General features: G+C 33.6%; 1 protein-coding gene across 4 annotated transcripts; it reads right to left on the reverse strand.

The window, feature by feature from the left end:
• Nucleotides 1–88: 88 nt before the first annotated feature.
• On the reverse strand, nt 89–25616 carry UFSP2 (UFM1 specific peptidase 2). 4 transcript variants are annotated; one of them, XM_012552080.3, is made up of 12 exons: nt 25319–25616; nt 16246–16324; nt 15461–15644; nt 14411–14477; nt 13916–14073; nt 13302–13494; nt 11265–11411; nt 7793–7957; nt 7178–7302; nt 5250–5326; nt 1793–1917; nt 89–253 (listed from the first exon to the last, which is right to left on the reverse strand). In XM_012552080.3, exons 1-12 carry the CDS (start codon nt 25544–25546, stop codon nt 167–169), a joined length of 1635 nt encoding a protein of 544 aa, XP_012407534.2. In that variant the 5' UTR covers nt 25547–25616; the 3' UTR covers nt 89–166. The 4 variants fall into 4 exon arrangements, with proteins under 4 accessions (XP_012407534.2, XP_031799588.1, XP_031799587.1 ...); XM_031943728.1 differs by lacking the exon at nt 89–253 and adding an exon at nt 274–624; XM_031943727.1 differs by lacking the exon at nt 89–253 and adding an exon at nt 274–673.
• Between the last annotated feature and the right edge of the window lie 68 nt (nt 25617–25684).

Below are 25684 nucleotides of genomic sequence, written 5' to 3' on the forward strand. Positions count from 1 at the left end.
GTACACAACACAGTATGTGCTTGGTATTCCAACTAAACTTCCACATTGAAATTGCTATTATATATATTTGCCTAGCTTATGTTTTTATATGAAGCTAATACTTTATTTTTACATAAGTATCATGCATCCTACACTCTGTTATAAATATTGGTTCTACTCAGATTTTTCAAATAATTTTAGGCCTCTGGGGAAGGCAGAGATTATAGTAGGCATCCTTTTTCCAAAATTCTGGACCTTTCCATCCACACCAACCCTGGATAAAAGCATAAAAAAAAAAAACACAGTCACATTGTCTAGCTCCAGTAACCTCCCCCAAATCCCAGGAAACAACCAAATGTTCGTGGATTGTAGTCATTGTCAACAAATGTTATGAACTTAGAGTAATGTTTACCTAAACTTCATTAAAGTATTTTCCTTAATTACAAAATAATTTCCAGAAGAAACAAATCAAAATATATTTGCAAATAATTATTTAAACATATTTGGCATTTTACAGTAGTTTGTTATATCACACAAACATGTACTTGCAGAGTGTTCAATATTTCCTTCGCCCTTATTGTTTTCTTTCCATCAGTGAACTAAAACTGATATTTCCAGAAAAAATTTTTCTTCACAGACGTGATTCTATGCAAACAGAAAAGCATGAACTCATTTTTTCTTGTATATCTGCTATCTGATTTTGAAACAAGGCCCTCAAGACAGGGGTGAAAGGAGAGAGAGATTAGAATAAATGGGGGAAATACAGTTAGCAATAATAACAGTAAATAGAATTTTGAAGTAAGTTTCTCTGATAAGGTCTCATTTTTCAAATAGCAGGAACTGAGTCAAATTTATTAAAAAAAAGTTGATAAGTGATCAAAAGATAAGATTTATATCCAAAGGGCTATAAATTCATGCATATCTTTTGACTTGACAATACCACTACTAGGCATAAATACCAAAAGCTTCCAGCTCTCAGTTTGGCATGATACTAATTTTTTATTCTTTAGAATCTGTTGTATTCCACATTTGTGGTTATAAAGTAATACTTGCAGACTTGTGGTATTAAAAAGATGAACCTTTGCTTTCAAGGGAAGTCAAGTTTGGGGGGGATCATGAGAGAGCTCAGCAATTTGTGAAAGGTAACCCAGCCTACATTCCTCTTCCTGTTCAGTTCTGGTCTGATTCCTTATCTGTCGGGTATAAATACCGTTGGATAAGTTCAAAGATTATCTTTCTTATAATAAATGAATGTTGTAATTTGAGCAATAACTGAAAGATTGCTGAAAAATTCTAGTATTCTAATGTTTGAAATTTTTAAAGGACATTATTTGGTACCTTCTATTCATTTCTGTCATTGAGTCCTAAAATTCCCAAAAAATGTTCATAAACATAGTCTAAATTTGTTTTTTAAGTATATTTTACTCCTTTGAGATAAAAAAAAACCTCATTATTGAAATTGGTCACCTCCAGCAGTAATATCAACAGCAGAAATATCAACTTTTAAAGCCCAATTTTTTTCTTAAATAACTTGTTTTCGCTTCCTGGCTCTAGATTCTTTACAAGACTAAATTCTAAATAGATATCTAATTTCTATTTTATTTTGGAAAATATTTAGTTTTTTCTTTATTACTATCATTTCCTAGTACCCCTTCACACAGAATTTTCTTTTGAAACAAAGTAGTACAGTTATATTAATCACATTTGACAGCATATGCTTCATCTTTGTAGGATGGAGAAAGTTATGTTTCACCACAACTCCTAGCTATCTGATTTATGTTGCTTTAGAATTATCTTCATTTACATTACCTACCTTTTCCAAAATGATTTGCAGGTCCTCTGGTCCTGTGTAATGAGGATCTAGAATCAGGTATTTTACTTGCCCTGTCATCTCATTCCAGGCTACTCCTAGTATTGTATGAGCCAAGACCCCTCCACCTATAGAAAAGGAAACAGGAATTGAAATAAAATGAAAAATAATCTTAAACTTTACATTCAAACTAAAGAATTACTTTGTTTTCTAAGTTATCCAAAGCAGCTTTAAATCACAGAACCTACATGTTCAGACTACAGGAACATAAAGAGGCACATTCAGAAATGCCACATTTATTTTTTAAAATTCAGAACTAAATTGATGTTTTATTATTATGTCTCTTTATTTGTTTTTGTTAACTCAATCAAAGAATTTATTTGTGAAACCGACCACAACTAGTTTGGAAATCTTTTCTACAATATTTCTGACAAATGGTCAAAATCCTGCTGCAATGCAACCTGTCATACACTGAATGGCTCAGAGAGCTAGGCAGTCCTTTCTTGGGTATAGCTAAAATGTAACTCCTTCTAAAGTTCATATTTATACTTTTTTCTTCTGCTACTACTATCTAATTATCTCCTTACATATTTAAGGACAGCTCTCATGTTTCCCCCTTTAGTCTTCTCTGCATAATTATCATTTTAGTTTCAAATAATTCTTCACATGACATTTCTTTGCAACTAGGAAACAGATTTATGCCCTTACTCTCTGCTCTATACAACAATATTATAGGAAAGATGCTATTTTACCAGATGAAACAGTAAAAAGATGAATGGATGTATAGGATTATCTTGCTCTATACTCTGAATATTGGGTAAAAAAATTTGGGCAATTTACTGGTCTATGAGGTCAAATAACCACTCATCTTCACTACCAAAATACCATCATCATCATCCCCTTTTCCAGATACTTCACCTTGAATCATCACTTATCTATCCTTTCTAACTTTAGTAATACATCAACCCGTTCAACATATTTACACTCCCTGTTCTCAGCTCTCATTCCCTTATATGTATTATCTTTCCCTATTAGAATATAAATTCTTTGAGGTAAAGGACCTTGCATGTTATATTTCTATGCTCAAAACTTAACACAATGTTTGGCAGATGCTAAGTACTTAATAAACATTCACTCATTCCTATATGTATGGGTATACCTATATAAGTGTATATATACGTGTATAAAAATTTGTGTGTGTATATATATATGTGTGTGTGTGTTTATGTGTACGTGATTTGTATGACTGAATATATTCTTATATGATTTGAGGGAACTGTTTTTTCCCCATCTGATTATCTAAACAATATGTATTTCTATGTTAATTTCCATTCTGTAAATGAAGAAAATAAGATTTAGAAATATTAGGTGATTTTTCTCAGTCTAACATCTAGTAAATGTTAGGTAAGATTTAAAACGGGGTTCTCTGAATCCCCAGTCGACATTCCATATACTAAGGCAGAAGCCATTTGTCATAGGTTAATAAAAGTTGTATTTATATTTCTGTAATGAGAATTGGACTGATGAGTTTTATATATGTCAATGTATCATAGATTAGATTTTATCTGAATAGAGGATGAGTACAGTATAACTTGTCACTGTGTCTCTCAATAAGGACCACTTTATTCAATGTTCTGGACTCACTTTTCTCCAAGAATTTATAGAAACTTGGCTCCAAAAGAGTGTGCACACACCTACACATACATACATATACATACACATACACATATACATACACATACACATACATATACTTAATGTGATGATGATGTAATGGCTCTCCTAAAAGTTGGCATGCTCAATGTGCTGTAGTGATGTAAATCAGACACAGAAGACTCTCTCAGCCACAGACACAGCTTTTTATAGAAGGCTTCCAGTAGAAATTGGGACATTAGTAGGGACTTAAAAGGAAGACAAGGAGGTCAGTAGTTAGAGTGAAGGAGGAAGAGCATTCCATGCATGGAAGATAGCTAAGCCTGGAGCTACATATATGCTTTTGTGCACTGTATGTCTTTTATACTGAAGCCTAGCTCCATACAGCACAATAAACACTTCTTGCTTTTGGGCATTTGTACAAGCAGATTCTCATGTTTGGAATTTCTCATATCGAAGAGTAAGAATTCTGATTTGCCTTCAAGATTCATCCTAAGCTTTTACAAAGCCCAGGAAGATTTCCCCTTATTCTCTGCTCAAATTAATATAGTTATGTATGTGTGTGTGTGTGTATGTATGTATGTATATGTGTGTGTGTATATATAAATATATATAAAAAATTTTCCTCCTTCCTCCTCATATTCCAGTCCAATATAAACTTCATAAGGGCAGAAATTGTTTTGTTTTGTCTTTGTATCCCCAGCATCTAGCATGATATCTTGGGCATTTAATACATTGTGTGTGTGTGTGTTGTATGTGTGGTTTGCATCACCTCATGCCTAAATTATTGCAAAAGCTTCCTGACTGATCTCCCTACTATACATCTCTTGCCACACCATTCCCCAAGTGATTTTCCTCAAAAATAGATCTGACTGAATCAATCCTCTATTCAATTAATTCCAGTAGGAATGACCTCTAGGAAAAATATCAACTTTTCTAGCTAGTTTTTAAAGCTTTGCACAACTCAATAGTCCCACAACAATGGCTATAATCTTGATAATAACAGACTGTGAAGGAGATAATAAAGATTTTGGACTTGATCCCTGACTATTTTTGTGGTGATTATTCTGCTGAAACCAAGCCTTGTCCCAAGATCTCCAGAAAGCTAACCAGAATCGTACAATTCTGTATGGCTTTAAACATATATATGTCCATCTACATACATATGTATCTCTTATGTCACATTATGTCTATATCTACATGTGCGTGCACACACACACATATATACACACACACACACACGTATATGCTGTCTTGCCCATTAGAATATAAATTCCTGTATATGTATCCTCACTGCCTAGCATAGGCAGTGTACAGGCACTTAAAAGTTTGTTGATACATTAAAACAGTTCCTAAGATGTCATGCTGAGAGCTGAAGATAGTATTCCAGAGAGTCTCTGACCCAGGCAGAAGAGAACAGAATCCTTACTTCCCTTGTTCTGGTAACTATGACTTGCCTAAGAGAACATTGGCTACTTTGACCAACAGGTTACACAAATGACTTAAGTTCACTGAAGTGCTCTACCACCAAAGAGTAGGACATTATCTCTTTAAAGTCCTTCTAGTCACTGCAATCTATTATATGGATAAAATACTGGATAATACTTAAGTTTATTCACTGGCAGAGATATCTTCTAAACATGCAAAAAACTCTGGTGAGAATTTTTATACATAATAAAGTATTATTCTCAAGCAAAGTTTTAAGAAAATTAATCATGTATCTTTATTTCAAAGTGTCTTATATTAAATATGCTTAATGTTGGCATGCATCATATCCCAAACACTCCACACTTCCCAAACACCTTACCGATCATTACTGGAGTTCCTTCACTCTGGAAATGATTGGCAAGTTCCCTTCCTTGAGAAGCTAATTCAGAACCTTGGCTAAGAAAGAGACAGTTTTGCATGAGATCTGTAACCTTCAATTCCAAGTTTGGATAATAGGCATTAAAGAACAATATTTTAACAATTTATTTGTGGGAAAAATAACAAAGTTGGCAAATCTAAAAGCCAGTTGGAAGAAGCTTTGGTTAACATCTAAGAAAAACATTCAGTAATATTCTTTTAGTTCTAAATAAGGACAATAACAAATGGCAGAGGTCATGATATGCCATAAGTCAAAGGTCATAAAGGAAAGGACCTGGAATTTAACCCATACCCTCTGACTCCACATCCAGAACACTTTCTATTGTACCATGTTGTCTGTCATCAAATAAAGGACAAGGGAGTAATTCTCAGATAGTATAAATGCAGATGAGAAAATATATCTCTATATTTACCCACTCAACCTACTTTATAATGTTCTTATTTACCCACTCAACCTACTTTATAATGTTCTTATGGAAGAATAATATTTGGAAGAGGATACAGGCTGGTGCCAGGTAGTCAGGGATTAATTATGGTGGCAGTGTCAGAAAGGAACTTTCCATTTCTCTAGTCAAAGAATGGAATCTTGAAATAGCCATGATGGATTATGAGAATTCTAGCTCACTTTGACAGTGGTAGAGATTGAGTTTACCTGGCCAGCAAAGAAGTATTTGAAACATTTTTATAATTAAAAGTTTATGAGGTCATGTTGACAAAATGACAAGAAACTCTATTCTCTGCTTCTAGTATCATATATAACAGACCAAGATTTAGAACCATGGATGGATTTCTTCTCTCTCTCTCTCTCTCTCTTTCTTCTTTTCTCTTCTCTCTCTACTTTTTTTTCCCACTTTAAACTTAAGTTTAAAGCCATCTTAATGTTAAACCCATCTTAATGTGCTTAACAAATTTTGTGAAAACATCATGTTTACATGTAGAGGTTAATTCCACAGAAATTATATTGGTTAATAATTGGTTAATCAGCTGAACAATGTTTGTTTAGAGTAGATTATGACAAAAATGTAATGACATTATAAACTGTAAAATAAAAGGATCAAAGAAGATGAATTAATTATAAGATCCTCTCAATTCTAAATCTATGATTCTATCACATTAAAAAATGACAAAAATCTGGCAATGTGACAAAAAGGCTTCTTGTACATAATAGAACTACAAAGAATTTCCACATTTGATTATTAGGAAAGCTATTACTTATTTATTTGCATGAGTCATCTTAGCCAATTTAAGTACCAAATACAACAAAATTAGAATATGAGGATTTATAGAATACAGGAGTCAAGATATTTAATATCACCATATAAGTTGTCAAAGAATTTGAAATAATATGAAGTAATAATATGAAATTCATACATGTACATTAAAATAAATGGCATTATACTATGTCAAATAATATATGAATATATAAATTTTTATCAATATATTTTGGCCACATTATGAATGCATATCTAACTATTTTAACAAAATGAGCTGCAATTAAATATAGATATTTACAGGATGAACATTTTCCTTTTCAAGTTTTTTTTAGTGAATCCAGTCCTAAAGAGAAAAATTCTCTATTACTATCATATTAACCACTTTTAGTTAACATTTTTTCAATTTCTCTCAGAGCTCAAACAAGAATTTGCACATTTCTATTAAAATAATTTGCAAGCACAAAAATCCCATAAAACCTAATGAAAAGGAAATGAGGATTAAAGAGAAAAAAGATTCAGAAAACAACAGAAAAGGGGCGGGACAAGAAAAGGAAGCAAAAATTTAATCTTACTACAGATTAAAGATATACAGCTCATAAACTATTCTTTAAGGAAAAAAACCACCATTATCAAATAATCAATGCAGTATTCTTACCTGACAAATAGTATTTTTGAAGTTATTCCCATCAAATGGTTTAGAACCATTTGTACCTCAATCGAACCAATCCACTGATGTGACCCTACAAATGTTGCTGGTTTGTCCCCCACGTCAACAAGGGCCTTTATTTTGCCATCAGATGAAAAAATTAAAAAATATATATATATATATATATATATATATATATATATATCAAAAATTATAATAGCATTTTACAGAACATTATAGAAATATTATCTCATTTAATCTTCAAAACAATCTGGAAAGGTTAAGTACTATTATCACCCCCATTTTACAAATGAGAAAACTGAGGCAGACAGATTTATGTGATTTGTCCAAGATTGCATATAAAGAATATCTAAGACTGGATTTAAATTCGGGTTTTTCTGACGTTAGGTCTAGCACTATAACTACTATACACTCAGCTGCTTATAAACTTAAAATTTAGGATACTTATTTCCTTTTATGTCTCGTTTAGAAAATTATCAAAAGATAAGATTTTTTTCAAAACAGAACTATATTTCTACTACAAGGAGGTAGTATTATTAATTAATTAATGCTAGGGGCCTTAATAAGACTGAAATGTACAATTTGAAGCCAAGAATTCTCTACCTGCTGAATCTCCTGGTGGGTTGGAATGGACCTGTCAGTGTATCCCTGATGTCTGAACCAAGAACAGATAGTTTGTAGAGACCGATAAGCACAGCCCCAGCCACTGTCATCTATCCGATCCTGCATGTAATGATGATAGCCATATATGCCCTGGACTAAGGAAATCTGTGCAGAAAAAAAAAAGAAAGAAAACAGTAAAATACCATCATCAGTACCATTACATTAAGTACCATCTTCAAACTGAAAGTCAAGATGCCCAAGATGAGTTGTAGAGCATTTCATTTCTAGACAGGAATGAATAATAAGATAGAAATGATGTGGTCCATTCTCATCCTGTCCTTCCTCCCCTCACTTCCTCACCCACTTTATAGATGAAGAAACTTAAGCTTAGAGTTGAAATCACTTGCCCACATGATGGCTAAAATAAAAATGTTCTAAATGACTGCAAATGTATAATCTAAATCAAATTACTTGCCCTTTGAGGGAGGGAGGGCAGAGAAAAAGGAGAGAGGAAAGCAACATGGAGATAAAAATTGTTAAAGAATGTATGTTAAAAATTTCTGTTTACATGTAAGTGAGAAAAAAAAATAAAATATTAAATGTCAGGAAAAAAAGAAACCACTTAGCTGAGGTCAAACAAGTAATAGCAGCAGAATTTGCTAATCCCAGGTCTTCTAACAATGAAGCCAACATTCCTTCCACTGAACCATTACCTCCCAGCCCTTCTTCCTTGGGTTTGTTTCTCATATGTAAAATGAGAATGGATATAATATAGAATCATTACAGAGAGGCTTGAAGAAGCCTACATGAACTGATGCTAAGTGAAATGAGCAGAACCAGGAGATCATTACACATGGCAACAACAAGACTATCTGATGATCAATTCTGATGGACGTGTGTGGCTCTCTTCTACAATGAAATGATTCAAACCAGGTCCACTTGTTCAGTGATGAAGATAGCCAACTACATCCAGAGATGTGGAACAGAGTGTGAAACACATCATTCTTACTCTGTTATTTGTTTGCATTTTGTTTTCTTTCTCAGTTTTTCTTTTCCTTCTTTCCTGATCTGATTTTTCTTATGCAGCAAGATAACTGTATAAATATATATATATATATATATATATATATATATACACACACACACATATACATACATATACATATAAATGTGTGTGTGTATATATATATATATATATATACACACACACATATTGTATCTAACATGTATTTCAACATATTTAACATGTATTGGACTACTTACTAGCTAGGGGAGGGGGTGAGGAGAAGGTGGGGAAAATTTGGAACAAAAGGTTTTGCAAGAGTCAGTGTTGGAAAAATTACCCATACATATGTTTTGTAAATTTAAAAAAAAAAGTGAGTAGTAATAACAAGAGACATTGAAGAGAAAAGCTGGTAAATAGTGATCTTTCACTTGACTTTAAAACTTATTATAATGCAATTATCATTAGAATGATCTAGTATTGGCCAAAAAACCCTACAAATGAACAAAAAGAAAAGCAAAAAATAACTACATGATACATCACAAAATGTATATAGTACTGGTGCCTGATTAACCTACAGAAAATGAAAACTGAAGGAAGGATTCATCATTTATATATTTGGAAAAAGTAGATGACAATACATTTTATATTTGAATTGCAATTGGATTAGAGACTTAATAAGAAGCATAACTCAGATGGAAGAAAGGGTTACTTGGATTGTAAAAGATGAATGAATTTATATTAAATGTAGGGTGTTGAGCTTAGAAATACAAAATGCTAGATACAAATTCTGTCTCTTATACTTAGCAGTCCTGTGACTTTAAGGTCAGTCACTACTATATGTTGCAAGTAACTCCCTACACCTTTTATTTACTAAATCACATATATAGGTTGCTATCATTCATGAATATTGGGTGTCCTTGTAGTTATGCAGATCTTTGTTTATTTCAGTCATTAAAATTTTATATTTGTTCTTATATAAAAGTCCGACATACCCCTAGGTAGGTTAATTCTTAAATATGTAATATAAGTGGGGTTGTAGTCTCTTTGCACTTCTGATTAAGTTCTGTTGACACAAATATATTCAAAGTTAATTTGACATCTGATTGCATGGTGTATAGAATAGAATAAATCCAAAGCAGGCTGAATTTAAACATGAAATTAAACATCTCTAGAGCATAAAGGAACTATAAAAATACATGGGAATATGCCTGTGTTGGTCTGTTGAGACTATAAGTAACTGTGGGGAAAAGAATATATATACTTTGCTCTGTATTAACTCCCATCAAAAGAACCCTACATATGTACTGGTATTATTAATATCCAGTACTGTCAACATTCTACATCTATTTTAGTACAAACTTAGAAAGTACTTGGTAATATGTCTTTTATGAGGATACCAATATCTAATGAATTATTTGAGAGGATGCATAAATACTCCAAGGCATTTGAAGTACCCAGGTGAGAGAAAACATAGGGTAGCCAAAATAATGAAGTTTTAAGAGTGTTTATTACTGGCCAGGACTGATCTCCCAACACCAAGTAAGGGGTCAGTAATAAGTGGTCTCAGGGCCACATATTTATAGAAAGAAGGGAGATCAAAATGTTTCTTGTTACATTTGTCATAATAAAAGGAATTTCTATTCTTAACAGGAGGTAAAAGATATCTCTCTAAGAGTGTCATTCTCAGACAGTAATAAGACAGTATTTCTTTAAATTTATCAAGTTGTCAAGGTCTTAGGTTTTTTAGGACAGCACATTTGGGGGTGTAAAAATACCATCTGCATTCGGACATGAAGAACTAGTAATAAAGTTCTAACTACAAAGATTTAAGATTATGTTTTACACAGTCCCATTTGGGGTGTATTTCCACTTCAATCTTTACAAAAGCTGCTTCCTTCGGAAGTAAAATTAAAAATTAGGCAGTCTCTTTTCTTCAAAATCTCCTCCAAAGCACAGAATTTGTCACAACTAAAATCAATTCACCAATTCCTTACTATGTACATTAGTGCTATGTTGGCTACAAAATATAAGACACTGTCCTAAAAAGGCTTTTAATATCCTTATGGGACATAAGACATATCTACACATACATGCATACATATATACAGACATAAAATAAAAGTATAATATTAGGCAAAATGACCAAGTGCTCTAGCTTATGGTCCAGAAAACACCATGTGACAGAAAAGATTTTTAAATCATCACATTTCTTAAGATTTTCCTCATTCAAACAAATATCGTAAGGTGATGTCACAGATTTAGGATTTCTTCTATATCCAGCCCAGAAGACATTATAATGTCTATGCTACAGCATAGATAAGAATTCAAATAAGAGTACATAAATAGAAAAAAATTATACAAAGATTGATTTTTTTAAAGATACTGATAGGATACCATTATTCTGTTAATACGATCTTTTAAAAATTATTACAATTTTAATAATTATATTTCTACAAATCAACTCACCATACCAGACTCCAATCCCAATGGATTTAAATGACTATGTGGATTCCTGATATACCCATCTTTAAATGGTTCATCTGGAAAGCGATATGCATTAGCTCTTTTAAAATAAGGTCTATCTTGAGGTAGGTGATACAGGTCATGCAATTCCTAGATGAAAGGCAATTAAATAAGAAGAAACAGATACAGATAAATCTTTAAATTTAATGCAAATAAATTCAAATCCAAAATAATATTAAATATTAAAATTAATTATATACTATTTAGAAAGCTTTTAAAATATGCATTCTTAAAACAATACTATTTTCCTAAGTTTTTCACAAACAAAAAAATGATAAAAGCTTTTAATAACAATTATAAAGCACCCACACAGGAACTACATAACAGCCATAAAATATAAAAAAAGGCTTCAAATCTGAGAAAATGTTAAAACAATAAACACAGACTAAATAACATATTATTGCATATTTTCATAATCAAAAAAAAGAATCTTATTTTAAAACATTTAGGGATTTTAAGTTCAAAATTCAATGAAAACCAATAAACAATGAGTATTTTCTGGGAATAAAATAACTTTGCTAGGACCAGAAACAAGGACAAATTAATTCTTGATTCATGTCCTTAGTGAATTTATGAGTCACCCAAATATCATCTAGTTAAATGAATTTTGAAAATTACTACTAGGAGATGTTTAGAAGTAATTTAAAAACTACTCATTTTGTAGAGGTCTGAAACTCTGAATCTGACAAGAGAGCACTTAAGGCTCGGGACTCCCGACTCTATTCAATGTGAGACAATAGCTCTACTAGCCTATATTTGGATGATGGCTCTCCTCACCATGGTGTTTGCTGAATATTTGTTAGTAAGATAATTGTAGGCAAGGATTGGAGGGTGGAGGGAGAGAAGTGACAGTTACCAGTGAGAGAGAGGTGCCAGGATGAGGAGAGAGGCAGTCTCTGGACTCCAAAATCCAGGATACATCTTTGGCAAGCTCCATAGCAGCTTGCCTGCCTCCTTCACTTCTCCCTCTAAAGACCAAGGACTTTGATTTATCCTGACTCTGGCTGACCCTGAGGCCCTCCAGGGAGCTAACCTGTACTTTACATTATTTACATCAATATCAAGACCATGTTAAATATGAGAAAGTAAAATGACATGAATTTATTGTTATGGATTTAGTACATCAATTTGTATTTTAATTTCTAAGGAAGAAAAAGAAACTATTAACAACCATATGAAGTAATGCTTCAAATCATTAATAAGAAAAATACAAAATAAAACTCTGAAGTTTCATCTTATATCCATGGCAAGATACTAAAAAATGAAAATGGAAAATTGTTGGAGGAGCTGCAGGATGACAGACTCATTACAGCATGCTAGAACTGTGAACTGGTCCAAATTCTGCAAAACAATTTCTAATTATTTTAAATTAAAAAAAAAAGTTTTTTAATTTTTAAAATTTAATTTTAATTAATTAATTTTTATTTTTGTAATATCTATACCTATATATTATATATAATAAAAATATTTAATTTTATTAATATAAATAAATTAAATTAATTTAATTAATTTAAATTAAATTTTATTTAAAGTTTTAAAAAATCACTCAATGGTACAAATCTGGTAATGCCACTATTAGGCATATGCATTAGCCAAAGACAGAAGGTCTCTTTCTTTCTGCCTCTGTCTCTCTTTCTCTTTACTAGAAACTTACCATGGGGAAGAGCGAAATTATCTGATTATGTTGATATAGTCTAAGAATGTCTTCTAATATGAAGACCATGTTAAATACGAAAAAGTAAAATGACAAGGAATTTATTGTTATGGTTTAGTACATCAATTTGTACTTTAATTGAGAATCAGAATAGCAGTGTTTGCTTATGTATTGAATTATTTGACAAATTACTAATAGTCTGGTAATTGTTTTTGAAATAGTATTAATGTAAATACAAATTGTTTCCATTTCTTATCTCAATGCAGCCCTAACTAAATTAGGAACTGCTTGAATCTAGTTCCCAGCACCTAATGAATAGTTTTTACCTTTCTGTAAGATTGTAGCTGATCATCTGGAACTCCTGATGGATAGGAAATTGTTACAAGATTTTTCTCTCCTGGTAATAAAAAGTGCAGTGGTTCAGGGACTACTATAGATGTTCCTTTCATGTATTTTAAAATGCATTTCTCCATATCACTCAGTTGACTGTGAACTGAATTTACTAGACGACTTCGAACTCTGCCAAATGAAGAAAAATATTTAAGTATTACAATAAAAAAATACAGTAGCAATGATAAAAAAAAAAAATAGCTAGAGTTAGATAAATTCAACATTCCTGTCAGCCAAATCTGAAAGTATTTGTTGGACTTCCAAGGTCTATAAACCAGTATGGACTAAATACAGAGACACATGACTTAATCAACTGATTTCTATTTACTTACAGATTTTGTGGCATTTCAAACAAAGTCACAATCAATGAAAGAAATATGAACAGATTTTTTTTTCTTTTAACCAAGGCTCCTGGGCTAGTCTCTAATCAAAGGTAAAACCAAACTTTATTACATAATTCTTATTTCTAAAACAATAATGCAAGTCCATGGATTAATGCAGGAAGTGGGATGGAGTAATATATTTATAAAAATGAGGCAAAAAGACCTACGCTCCCCATGATTCTTCTGGATCTGCAGATATAACAGTATCAACCGGCAATGTCATGTTGACATAATGATGACCTCCACTTTCTCTTTCAATGATGGGAGCTATAGCAGCTAGAGAAGTTGACATTTCCAACATGAGATCTATATTTATTATCTGAAGCTACAAAGACAAACAATTAAAATTAATTTTAGTAATACCATCATACATATTTCAGATCATGGATTCATTCTTCCACTTTCTATTTGTAGATGATCATTATCACATTTAAATAAAAAACAAAATCACATTAAAAACAAACCAAAGTGAGCTAGCTTTCTGATATGAATTCTTGTGAGCTAAAAGTCCCTAAAGTAAAAAGATAAAGAAATAATGGGGATGTTCAATTGTAAGATAAAACATATTAATAAGCAAGCGACTTGGGAAACCTAACATTTATATAGAACAATTATATAGAAAAATCTGAGTGATTCCTATTCAGTATGAGTAAGAAGCTTACCTGTCTTTGTAACTTTTTATCTTTCTTTTTGGTGAATCTTCGTTTTGTATCCTCTTCTTGGTCAAATCTAAAATGTTATTATGCAAGGAACATTATTTAAAACTATTCCTGCTAATTTTTAAAATATACTCACTGCATCAAGTTATCTTTGGTAGGGGTCTGATACAAAAGTTATACTGGAAGCTAACAAAACTATGTAAGATTGGGGAGAAGTTTTTTAGACTGAAGGTCAAACACTATGAATGACCAGTTCTCAAAAAAAAGGCTTGGCTACTACTTTTAAATCACAAAAGAAACATCAATCAAAACTGAGGTGAATTTCAGTTCATATCCAGAAATTTGGCAATCATAACAAAAGTTGGACACAGTCAGAGGAGTTGCAGGTTGTATGATTTTGGTGAAAATGTGAATTGGTTCAATCATTCTGGAAAGCGATTTGACATTAGGATTAAAAAAAAAAGTAGGATCCAAAGATCCCACTTCTAGCCATATATTCTAAGAAATTAAGAAGTAGAAAGAAATGCCCCATCCATTCCAAAACAAGGTAACACTTTTTGTGGTAGCAAAGAATCAGTAACAAAGTAGGTACTTATAATTACAGAATGGCTATATAAATTGTGGTTCATGAATATAATGGAATATTACTAGGTCATCAGAAATGAGATGAAGAAATTAAAAAAAACAAGAACTGACTTATATGAACTGATATAGAATGAACTAGGAATAAAGAGAATTAGAAAAACAATATATAATATAATATAAATGGATAGGATAAAATCAAATTGAGAACTGTAATTATGATGACCATGATTATCCCTGAAGAGGATGTAAATTTTCCCCTTCACTGCAGAACTGGGGGCCTATGGGTACAGAAAATTGTATGGATTGCTAAAACACAGTTAAAAGATGAGTTTTTCTGAACTTTTTGTCATTTTTTGGTCTTAACTAAAAAGGAAGGATAGCAATATTAGAGAGGAAAGAGGTACATATTCAGGAATGAACATGACAGAAAAACAAAAGGTATCAGTAAAAACATTAGAGCATACTCACTGAATAAAGTGTAGTATTTCTTTACAAGAAGAATTATCAGTTAGTTCTGCTGGAACTGTGTTCATGTTGCTGTTAGGCCATATGTACACTGAACTATGGCAAATTTTGAAGACAAGGGCATTGGATGAAAGTTTATTTGAAAGGTCACTCAATACATATTTTAATGCCTTTTTCGTAGAAATATCTGAATTAAAAGAATATACTATTATTAAGAGAATTCTTTAATAGTTTTCCTATCCTATAATCCTAACAGAAAAACTATTACAGTGATAACTTCAACAATTCAATACTTATTAGACACCTACTATATATAAGAAATTATACTAGGTCCTAGGGATAGAAAGACAAGAAAGCCCCTGGACTCAAGGAACACATATTCTACTGGTGGGAAAAAACATTTATACAAATAACTCCAATACGCAGGGCTCAGGATTCAATTTTTTTACTTCATCCCTAACTTTACTCCTCATTATTTGGACTTTCCCACTTTTCTCCTTCACAGACATCATTCTCCCACTCCCATCTCTTGCTCCTTTTTATGTGCTATTTGTCTTTACTCATTGGAATAAAGATCTTTCAGAGTTTTTGCTTATATTTGTAACCCGGATAATTAGCATAGTGCTAGGCACATAGTAATAATTCCTCACTTGCTGAATGACTAAAGAGTACTCATGAGGGTAGTGATTAGTGACACTCAGTAGCAAGAAAGATTCTGTCAAAAGGGGTTTATCACCTTTTTTCTAATCACAATATAGTGGTGTGTGGGAAGGGGGATCCAGACATACCATCAGCAGACGCTAGCTGAAATGCTAGATCAAGGCCTCCCCTTATTCTGAAAAGCAGATCCATTGTCTCTGAAATCACCTTGAATAAATAAAAGCAAAAATCAGTTTCAGACTCCCCCAAAAGAAAACACCCTCACAACTTTACATACAGAATCAAGAATGCTTTAAACCACTATTTTTTAAAGTAAAGTCCTCAGAAACATGAGAATAACTTAACAAAACTAACTTTATGTAACCTGAGTAAATTTTTTTCATTTGTCTGAAAGTGACAGAAGAAACAAGTCTATTATTATTGAATATCATTCATGGTTCCTAAACTTTTCCAATGTGCAAAGCAAAAACCAATATTTCAGTAGATTTGAAAATGAAGCTACTATAAAACTCGCCTTGAAAATCTTTGGAGGACTAAATCTATGCTCCCCAAGGCAGCAGCAGATGAAGATGTTAGCCAATATTAAGATACCACAGCTCCTATTTTCTAGTATCATGTTTTGCCTCTGACGGTCTACAGTTCAAAATACCAACCTTCTTTCTGTTCCTCAAATATGACATTCCAGCTCTCCTTTCTTTTTTGTTCTCTCTCTCCATTCCTTTGCCCTGGATCTCCTCTAAGCCTGAAATGCTCTTCTTCCTCATCCCCACTTCTTAGAATCCCAGGGATTCTCTTCTAAGATATCACTCTGTATGTACCTTGCATAAACCTATGGATATGTATCTTATCTCTCCTATTAGAATTGAAGCCCCATTAAGGCTCACCATATTTATATTTTTATATCCCCAGTATTCAGCATGAAAACTGATATATATATATAGATAGATAGATAGATAGATAGATACGTGTGTGTGTATGTATGTATGTATGTATGTGTGTTAATGTATAAAAACTTAATAAATGCTTTTTGATGAATTGGAAAATGAGATTATAGTGGCTATCCTGTTGAATCTTCCAGGCTTTGAGTAAGAAACAGTTTGGTACTGCAAGAATGGGTTCTGGACCTGGAATCACAAAGACTTGGGTTTCTACTTATTGGATCTTTTTTTTCATTTCATTTCATTTTCTGGAATCAATCTTCTCTTTTGTAATATACAGCACCTACATGAAGGTTGTTTTAATAGTCAAATGAGATAATGTATGTGAAATGCTTTGCATATCTTAAGGAAACATACAAATGTCATTATTATGAATGAAAATGATTTTTTAAAATTCTAGGAATTTTTACCCATATTTCCCAATTGGAGGGCTGAATTTTTCAAAAAAGGATGAAATTAGCAAACCAGTCAGATCTTTGTTTCTCAAACACTATATCCAAAGAGATGGTAAATGAAGTATATATTTCACATACGGAGAGAGCATAAGCAAAAGCACAGAGACAAGAATTAGGACAAGACAGCCTAGTAATTGTGGAAAGAAAACTGTCTTTGGAAATCTAGATACAAATTCCTACCTATGTGACTGTGGCCAAAACATAACCTCTCTGAGCCTCAGTTTTACATCTGTAAAATGAGAGAATTGAGTTAGCAGCCTTTTAGTTCCCTTTCAACCCCGTATATGTGAAGAATGACAGCTGAAGAGTTCTCCAAACTATCTGTCTGCAAGAGTAGTGAAGAGAAGGCAATGATGGGTATAAACAAACAGTGAAGGTCCTTGAATTTTATTATGAATGAAAATGGATTTTTTAAAATTCTAGGAATTTTTACCCATATTTCCAAATTGCAGGGCTAAATTTTTCAAAGAAGGATAGTGTTATTAAACAAGTCAGATATTTGCTTCTCAAACAGTATGCAAAGAGATAGTGAAGGGAGTATGTATTTCACATTCAAGGCCAGGGTAAGAATTTTATACTTTATTCTGTAAGTAAAAGAGAAACCAGTAAAAAAGTCAAGTAGTGAAAAGGAATGATCAGACTTGTACATGGAAAATATTTCTCAAGTAGAGCTAAGGAGGGTGAATTAGAAAAGGAATGTACTAGAGAGAGGACCAATGAAGAAGCTATTACAGTAGATTTTGCAGGCAAACATGAATTAATGGAGTAAAGTGGCCACAGTGGTAGTGGAGTCAGATCCAGATACAAAGGATATGACAGGAATAAAAATGACAGGACATGGCAAGTGAATATTATAGGGAATGTCAAGGGAAAGAAAAACAAAAGTCAAAGAGAACTCTAAGTTTACAAGCTATCAGACTGGAAGGATAGTGGCTCCACTAATAGATACAGAGATATTAGGGTGAGGGACAAGTTCATATGATGATATAGGCCAAATCTAAAATGACAGGAAGCCATGGATGAACTATAGGCAATTGAAAATATGGATCTAGAGTTCCAAGAAGAGATAAACTAAAGGGATAGAACTGAGAATCATCTATATTTATATAATTAAAGCCATGGAAATGAAAAAAAAAAAATCAGCACGGAAAATACCTATACAAAAGAATGCCTCAGATAGACACTGTGGAGAGAATAGGATCAGTGTGGAAGAAATGAAAAGAGGAAACAACAAGGGCCAGAGAAGGAAAAGTTGAAAAAGTAGAGTAAAAACCAAGAATGTCATTGAAGACAAGAGAAGAGAAGGGATCAAAATGGAAGAAGTGACCTATAGCATCAATACTAGGAGGGGCTAAGGAAGATGAGAAACCAAAAAAAAAAAAAAAAATCTAGGTTTGGTAATAATGGCAGTGATAAACGACCCTGGAAACAGATGCCTCAGTACAATGGTATGGACAACGGTCAGATCATAAGATATTGAAAAATTGTGGAGAAGCAGTGAATGAATACAGACTACTTTTTTAAGGAGTCATAAAAATAGAGGCTTGAGAGATTTTGTAGAGAGAAGCAAGTTTTTTTTTTTTTAACAGATTAAAAATGTAGGGAAGAGAAAGGAGGAGGGAGGGACTAAAGGAGAAAGAAGAGGAAGAAAGAGAAAGAGAAAAACAAACAGAAAATGCTTAGCAAAGTAAGGTCAAAGAGGAGACTAAGAGAGAATAAGAAGGATCAAGGATGTAGGTAGACTTCATCAAGGAATTGTCATTGCTTTCCCTGAGACTATAGTGAAAAGAACCAAAATTTAGATGAAGACACTGAGAAAGGAAAAGAATGAAATAGGGAAGCTCAAAATGCCAAACCTGGTATGTCTGCCAACGATATAAATTCCTATATATCTTTTCTCATCAAAGACTCCCAAACCTCTAATTTTTGGTCTTCAGAGGAAGTATCTTATATCTGTATCTCTTTTTGGATACCAATTACCAATTAATTAATTCATTACTAATATACCCCACTTGTTTTTTTGTTTTTTTTTTCCTTCTATTTCTAAAAAGATGTCCTAAAGCTTTGGAGTTTGGAAACCTTATAATCTGTGTAATGTTTCAACTCTTACCCTAGTGAGATAGAAAAATCCAAATGTTCCACATTTGGAGCTAGGAGCAATGAGAATGTCAAAATATTAGGAGATACTCTATTTTCCAGAACTAAGGCCCAGCAAGCTCAGTCCCCTGAACTTGGCATAACAACAATCCTTTGTGCTCACTTTCTGGCAAATGCTGTCATGGGATTTATGATTTTCAAATTAATTAATATGTATAATGAGTATACTATTAAGATTTGTTGGAGATTCCCTATTTCCCAGGAGATCTTGGTCTGAGAGCTGGGGCTGTAGCCAATGTGCTGCAGCAGAAAGTGAATCTTCTGATACATTAATAATTCTTGTGCTTGTAACTGCTAAATGAACCAAACCTGGTTCCTGTCACAGCAACTCTGGTTCTATATCCTGCTGAATGATCAAAAGGCTCAAAAACCCTAACAGGACCTGAGAAAACATAAGGCCCAATGATTCTATTAACTTATAGACTTTCCCCCCCTGAACCCCAAAATGCCTATATTGTCAAAAAGCCAAAAAATAAAAAATAAAAAACCTGCCAACTGAAGAAACTGTTTATCCAAGACCAAAGAATGACTGTATTGTGGTATTCATGCTTAAAAATCTTACCTACCCCTGCCATAAGCTCTAAAGCCCTTCTTCTCAGGAGAACTTTGCTTACAAATCTCTTTTCCTTGCTATGAAATTAAACAACTTGATTCCTAACTCACCTGCCTCTGCCCTACTTTGTTCAGCTCTAGCCACCTATAGGTTAAAAACTGGTTTTTGTCAATACAAGTACAGCAAAAGAAAAGTCTTGAGCCACTTACATGATAATAAGCAAGACAAATTCATCTATAAATACATATAGAAATTGAACAAATACAAATATGGTATGCACAAAGAAGTCAAGGAGATAGACAATATTAGTTTTTATGGAAACCTGGAAAGCCTTCATGGAGAAGATGGGATTTGAACTTGGTTTTCAAGGATTATGGATTTTCAAGGATTTATTTAGTGGTAGTAAGGAAAGCGCACCTTCCAGACATGTAAGAGGGCCCATACAAAGACTTAAAAGATGAGCACAGAATATTGTTCATGTGGAACAAGAGAGAAGGAAAATATGGCTGGATTGATGAGTGTGGAAAGGAGTATATATACCAATCAGGCTGCAAATATAAGATGGGATCAGGTTATAACAGGCTCTTAAAAAAAAACAAAACTTAATAGTATTTTATTTTTCCAATTATATGTAAAGACAGTTTTCAACATGCATTTTTTTCTCTTGTTAGCTGAATATATTTCTTTTTTTGCCTTTTTATTTAAGTGTGTGCATTTTCAAGGTTTTGCAAAGGTGAAATGTTGAAAACTATTTTTACATATATTTTAAAAATAAAAAGCTATTTAAAAAATAAAATAAAATTTTAAAAGTATGTGTGCTTTTCTTTTTTCATAGGACAGTTTGCAGTAAAAGAAACTGGCATTGGAGTCTATTGGCAAATTGGCAATTTCACATAAACCAGTAACATGTTCATCCTTTGGTACAGAAAACTCTAGAAGCTCATAATTTATGAACACACTCAGGACAGTGTTAATCTTCTTTCACTGTTTTTTTCTTTTAATCATTTATCATTTTATTTTTATCATTTTTATTTATCATTTATCATTTTTATTTTTTATTTATCATTTTAATCATAATCATTTAATCTTTTAATCATTTTTTTTTCAATAAACACTTTCAATGATTGCTTTCAAGGAAGCAATCGGCTCTCAGTTAAAGGACAACTGAAAATGGTTGAAACAGTTGGATCTTACCTTCCAGATCTGACTTTTTTCCCCCCTCCAACTTGATTTTATTTAAAAAAATTTTTAAATGCCCCAACTCTAAGTTTATAAGGTAAACAAAATCTCTAAATGGAAAAACAAAAGATCAAAAGATCCAGGTGCTGAGGTAGTTTTTTTTCCTTTAAAATTTTTGTTTTTGTTTTCTCAATTTGCAATTTCTATGTCCTGACCAAATAACCTCTAGTAATTTCCTTTTTCATTTTTTCCCATTTGTTTTTCATTTATTTTGTTTATAAGAAAGAAAATTACTTCCTCTTGTATACATGTCTAGGTCCTGAATGAACAGAACAGATATTAAAAAAAAAAAAAAAAGAAAAAGAAAAGAAACAGCAAAAGTTGTCCTTTTTTTCTGAGTGAGATTTTTTTCTTTCCCTTTTGAAGATTGCTGGGACAAGAGATAAACATTCATTTTTCTAAGATTTTGAGTTTCAATTTTTTCTCCCTAAAACAACAAGTATTCTATAAGAAATGATCAGCAGGATGAATACAGAGAGGCTTGGAGAGACTTACATGAACTGATGCTAACTGAAATGAGCAGAACCAGGAGATCATTATATACTTCAACAACGATAACTGTATAAAGATGTATTCCGTATTCTGATGGAAGTGATTTCTTTGACAAAGAGATCTAATTCAGTTTCAATTGATCAATGATGGACAGAAGCAGCTACACCCAAAGAAAAAAACACTGGGAAATGAATGTAAACTGTTTGCATTTTTGTTTTTCTTCCCGGGTTATTTTTACCTTCTGAATCCAATTCACCCTGTGCAACAAGAGAACTGTTTGGTTCTGCACACATATATTGTATCTAGGATATACTGTGACATATTTAACATATATAGGACTGCTTACCATCTAGGGGAAGGGGTGGAGGGAGAAAGGGGGAAAATCGGAACAGAAGTGAGTGCAAGGGATAATGTTGTAAAAAATTACCCTGGCATGGGTTCTGTCAATAAAAAGTTATTATAATAAAAAATAAATAAATAAAAAATAAAATAAAATAAAATTTTCAATTCAAAAGAAAGACAACAAGTAATTTGATATAGGTTATACATGTAAAATAATTTTAAACATTTCCATATTAGACATGTTGTGAAAGAAAAATGAAAACAAAAAAGAAAAATGAGAAAAACAAATAAATAAACAAAAAAAGGTGAAAATATATGCTTTGATTCATATTCAGTCTTCACAATTCTCTCTCTGGATATGAATGGCATTTTCCATCCCATGTCTATTGGAACTGTATGACACACTTTCAAAGCTAAATAAAGAACTCTCTATTTTATATTAAAGACAACAGGATCCCACTGGAGTTGCTTGAGAAAGGGAATCACATGGTTGGATCCAGATTTGTTTAAAAATCACTTTGATAGCAGATTTTGAGATATAGTTAAATGGTAAAAGACAAGAGACAGGGAGACCAATTGGAAAGCTAGTGGAATTACCAGGTAAGAGGTGGTCAGGGCAAGAAATAAGGGGCTGGTTGTGTAAGTGGAAGGAGGAGTAGGACACAGGAGATGTGAAGATAGCAAAAGCAAGGTTTGGCAACTGACTGGATAGTGGAGTGGAGTGAAGGAGAATGAGAAATTGATGCTAGTATAAATATTATGTAGAAGGTTGGTACTACCTTTGATGAAAATAGGAAAGTTTGGAAAAAGGGAAAGTTGGGGGGAAAGAGAATAAGTTCGGATTTTGATATGCTGATTTGGAAATATTTCAGGAATACCCAGTTTGGAATCTCTAATAGGCAAGTGATGATGCATGAATGAAGCACCTGGAAGTATCCTCTTCCCTGATGAACAAATTAATCAGAATACTGTGTCCAGTTGTGAGCTCTACATTTTAGGAAGAACTAAGATAAGCTAGTTCCTTTGTTCCAAAGTTCCTTTGGAGATATAATAGAATGTTGAATAGGCTAAAAACCATGCTCTATGAGAACTATTTGAAAGAAATGTAGTATGTAGTATGAAAGGAGATTTAATAGCAAGCCATATCTGTCTTAAAAACATAAAAAGTTGTTTATGTCATAGAGAGATCAAGGTCATTTAGCTTGGCTCCATGAGATGTAGAACTAGGTCCAATGGGTGAATATGGAAGAAAAACAGATTTGTGATTACTATCAGGAAAATACTTCTAACAATTAAAATTGGTAAGAAATGAAATGTGCTGTCCTAGAAGATAATTATGTCCCCATCATTACAGAAGCTGAAATAGGGACTGGGTTACTATTTACCAAAGCTGTTGTAGAGAAGATTATATTTAATTATATCATTCTCTGAGACCATCTTTTATTATTATTATTATTATTATTTCGGTATCCTTAGGCTCTTAAGCAAAAATTACCAATTAATTGGTAATTGGTATCCAAAAAGAGATACAGATATAAGATACTTCCTCTGAAGACCAAAAATTAGAGGTTTGGGAGTCTTTGAGCAAAGAGCTAGGCACACGGTTCTTAATATATGTTTTATTGACAGATATCTTCCAAGTATTAGAATCTCAAAAAATCTATGACATAATGAATTTCAGTGAAGCTTAAGATAAGTATTGAGGCTTGAAGGCAAATAGGAAGGACTTAGATGTAAAGGAAAAAGTATAACTAAAATTGTAAAAAGCTTAGCACAGTGTCTGGCACCTAGTAAGCATAATGTAAATATTAGTTATTAGCACAGCATAAGATTAATAATAACAGTAATAAAAATTCATACAGCACGCTAAAATTTGCAAAGCTCTGTATGTCTATTATCTCCTTTAATCCTCACCACCACCACCACCACTATTGCTAACATTTATACAATCCTACGTGCCAAGCACTCTGCTAAGCACTTTACAAATATTACCTCATTTAATCTTCAAAACAACTCTGTAAGGCAGGTACTATTATAACCCTCATTTTGCAGATAAAGAATTTTGATCCTTAAAGAAAGTTAAGTGATGTTTGGCCAGGGCTACACAACTAATAAATAGAAACTGAGGCTAAGTATCAGAATCGGGGTCACTCCAGGTTCACCAAGAATTAAAAAGGGGTTGTCACATAGAATAATAATGACTAACATTACAGAGAGTAGTTTAAAGTTTAAAGTTAAATGCCTGTGCACTTCTGTGTGTGACTGCGTGTATGTAGGCATAAGCACAGACACACACAGGTGCACAAGCACTTACATGAGTATTCGTGGGTATACGCATACATGCTCACATACAGGCAGACATCTTTATGGGCATATATATATGCACACACAGACACGCTACACAAGCATATGCTATATGTATATATACTACAATGCATGCATATATTGTTTTACAAACGTTTACATGTTCTCTCTATGTGTGCACATACATACACACATACGCACCTGTACATATTATGCATGTATAGATGCCGATATTTATCTATATATTTATCTCCTTCCAACAACCGCAGGAGTAAGGTATTATTTATGCCCATTGCACAGATGAAAAAACTGAGGCAGAGTCACTGAGGCTAGACCTGGGCACCGGTAACCCTGATTTAAAGCCCAGTATTCCATCCGCTGCCCCATTCAAAATTCAGTGCAGGATCCCCCCCCCCCCCCTAGTAAAATGAAGCTCCTCAGGGGAAGGGGTTGCCCCCCCCCCTCCTGGCTCGGGCAGGTCCTCTCCCCCTGCCCCTGCCCAGACAGGGGCAGAGACAGCGGGACTGGGACTGGGGGTGGGGGTGCAGGGGCGGGCACCAGATGCTACTCTCTCTCTCCCGGCCGGAGGTACCTCCGGGATCGGCAGGGGCGCGGGAAGAGTTACCACGGCGGCCGCGCAACCCCGCTTCGGAACCCGGGCACTGCCCCCGCCGCCTCCCTCCAGCCAGACCGGGCAGCTGGGCACGCTTAGGGGACTCACCATGTCGGGGGAAGACCCTATAGGAGGAGACAGCGGGTCTGGTGCGAGTAAGAAGGGCCCGGAAATAGGAAAATATAGGCGGGCGCGAAGGGGAAAGACTACAACACCCAAGATGCACGTCGGTAGGTCATCCCATTCTGCCAGAACCCGCGGGGGGGGGGGGGCGGCGCAGCTTGTTTTGAACCGAGAGCTGCGAGTCTCTCGGGCTGTCGGGGTTCTTTTTGCCATTGCTTTTCCAAGAGCCTTAACGTTCGCGCGCTGCCTCTCAGTTCTGGCTTAGAACGGCGTGTTCTGTATTCGGCCCCTTTGGAATGGACCCTCCCAGAACCAGGGCGGTTTTGCGCAACAAAGCGCGGAGTCCGGCGC

This window comes from Sarcophilus harrisii, chromosome 6, assembly GCF_902635505.1.
Source record: "Sarcophilus harrisii chromosome 6, mSarHar1.11, whole genome shotgun sequence".
Classification (NCBI taxonomy): domain Eukaryota; kingdom Metazoa; phylum Chordata; class Mammalia; order Dasyuromorphia; family Dasyuridae; genus Sarcophilus; species Sarcophilus harrisii.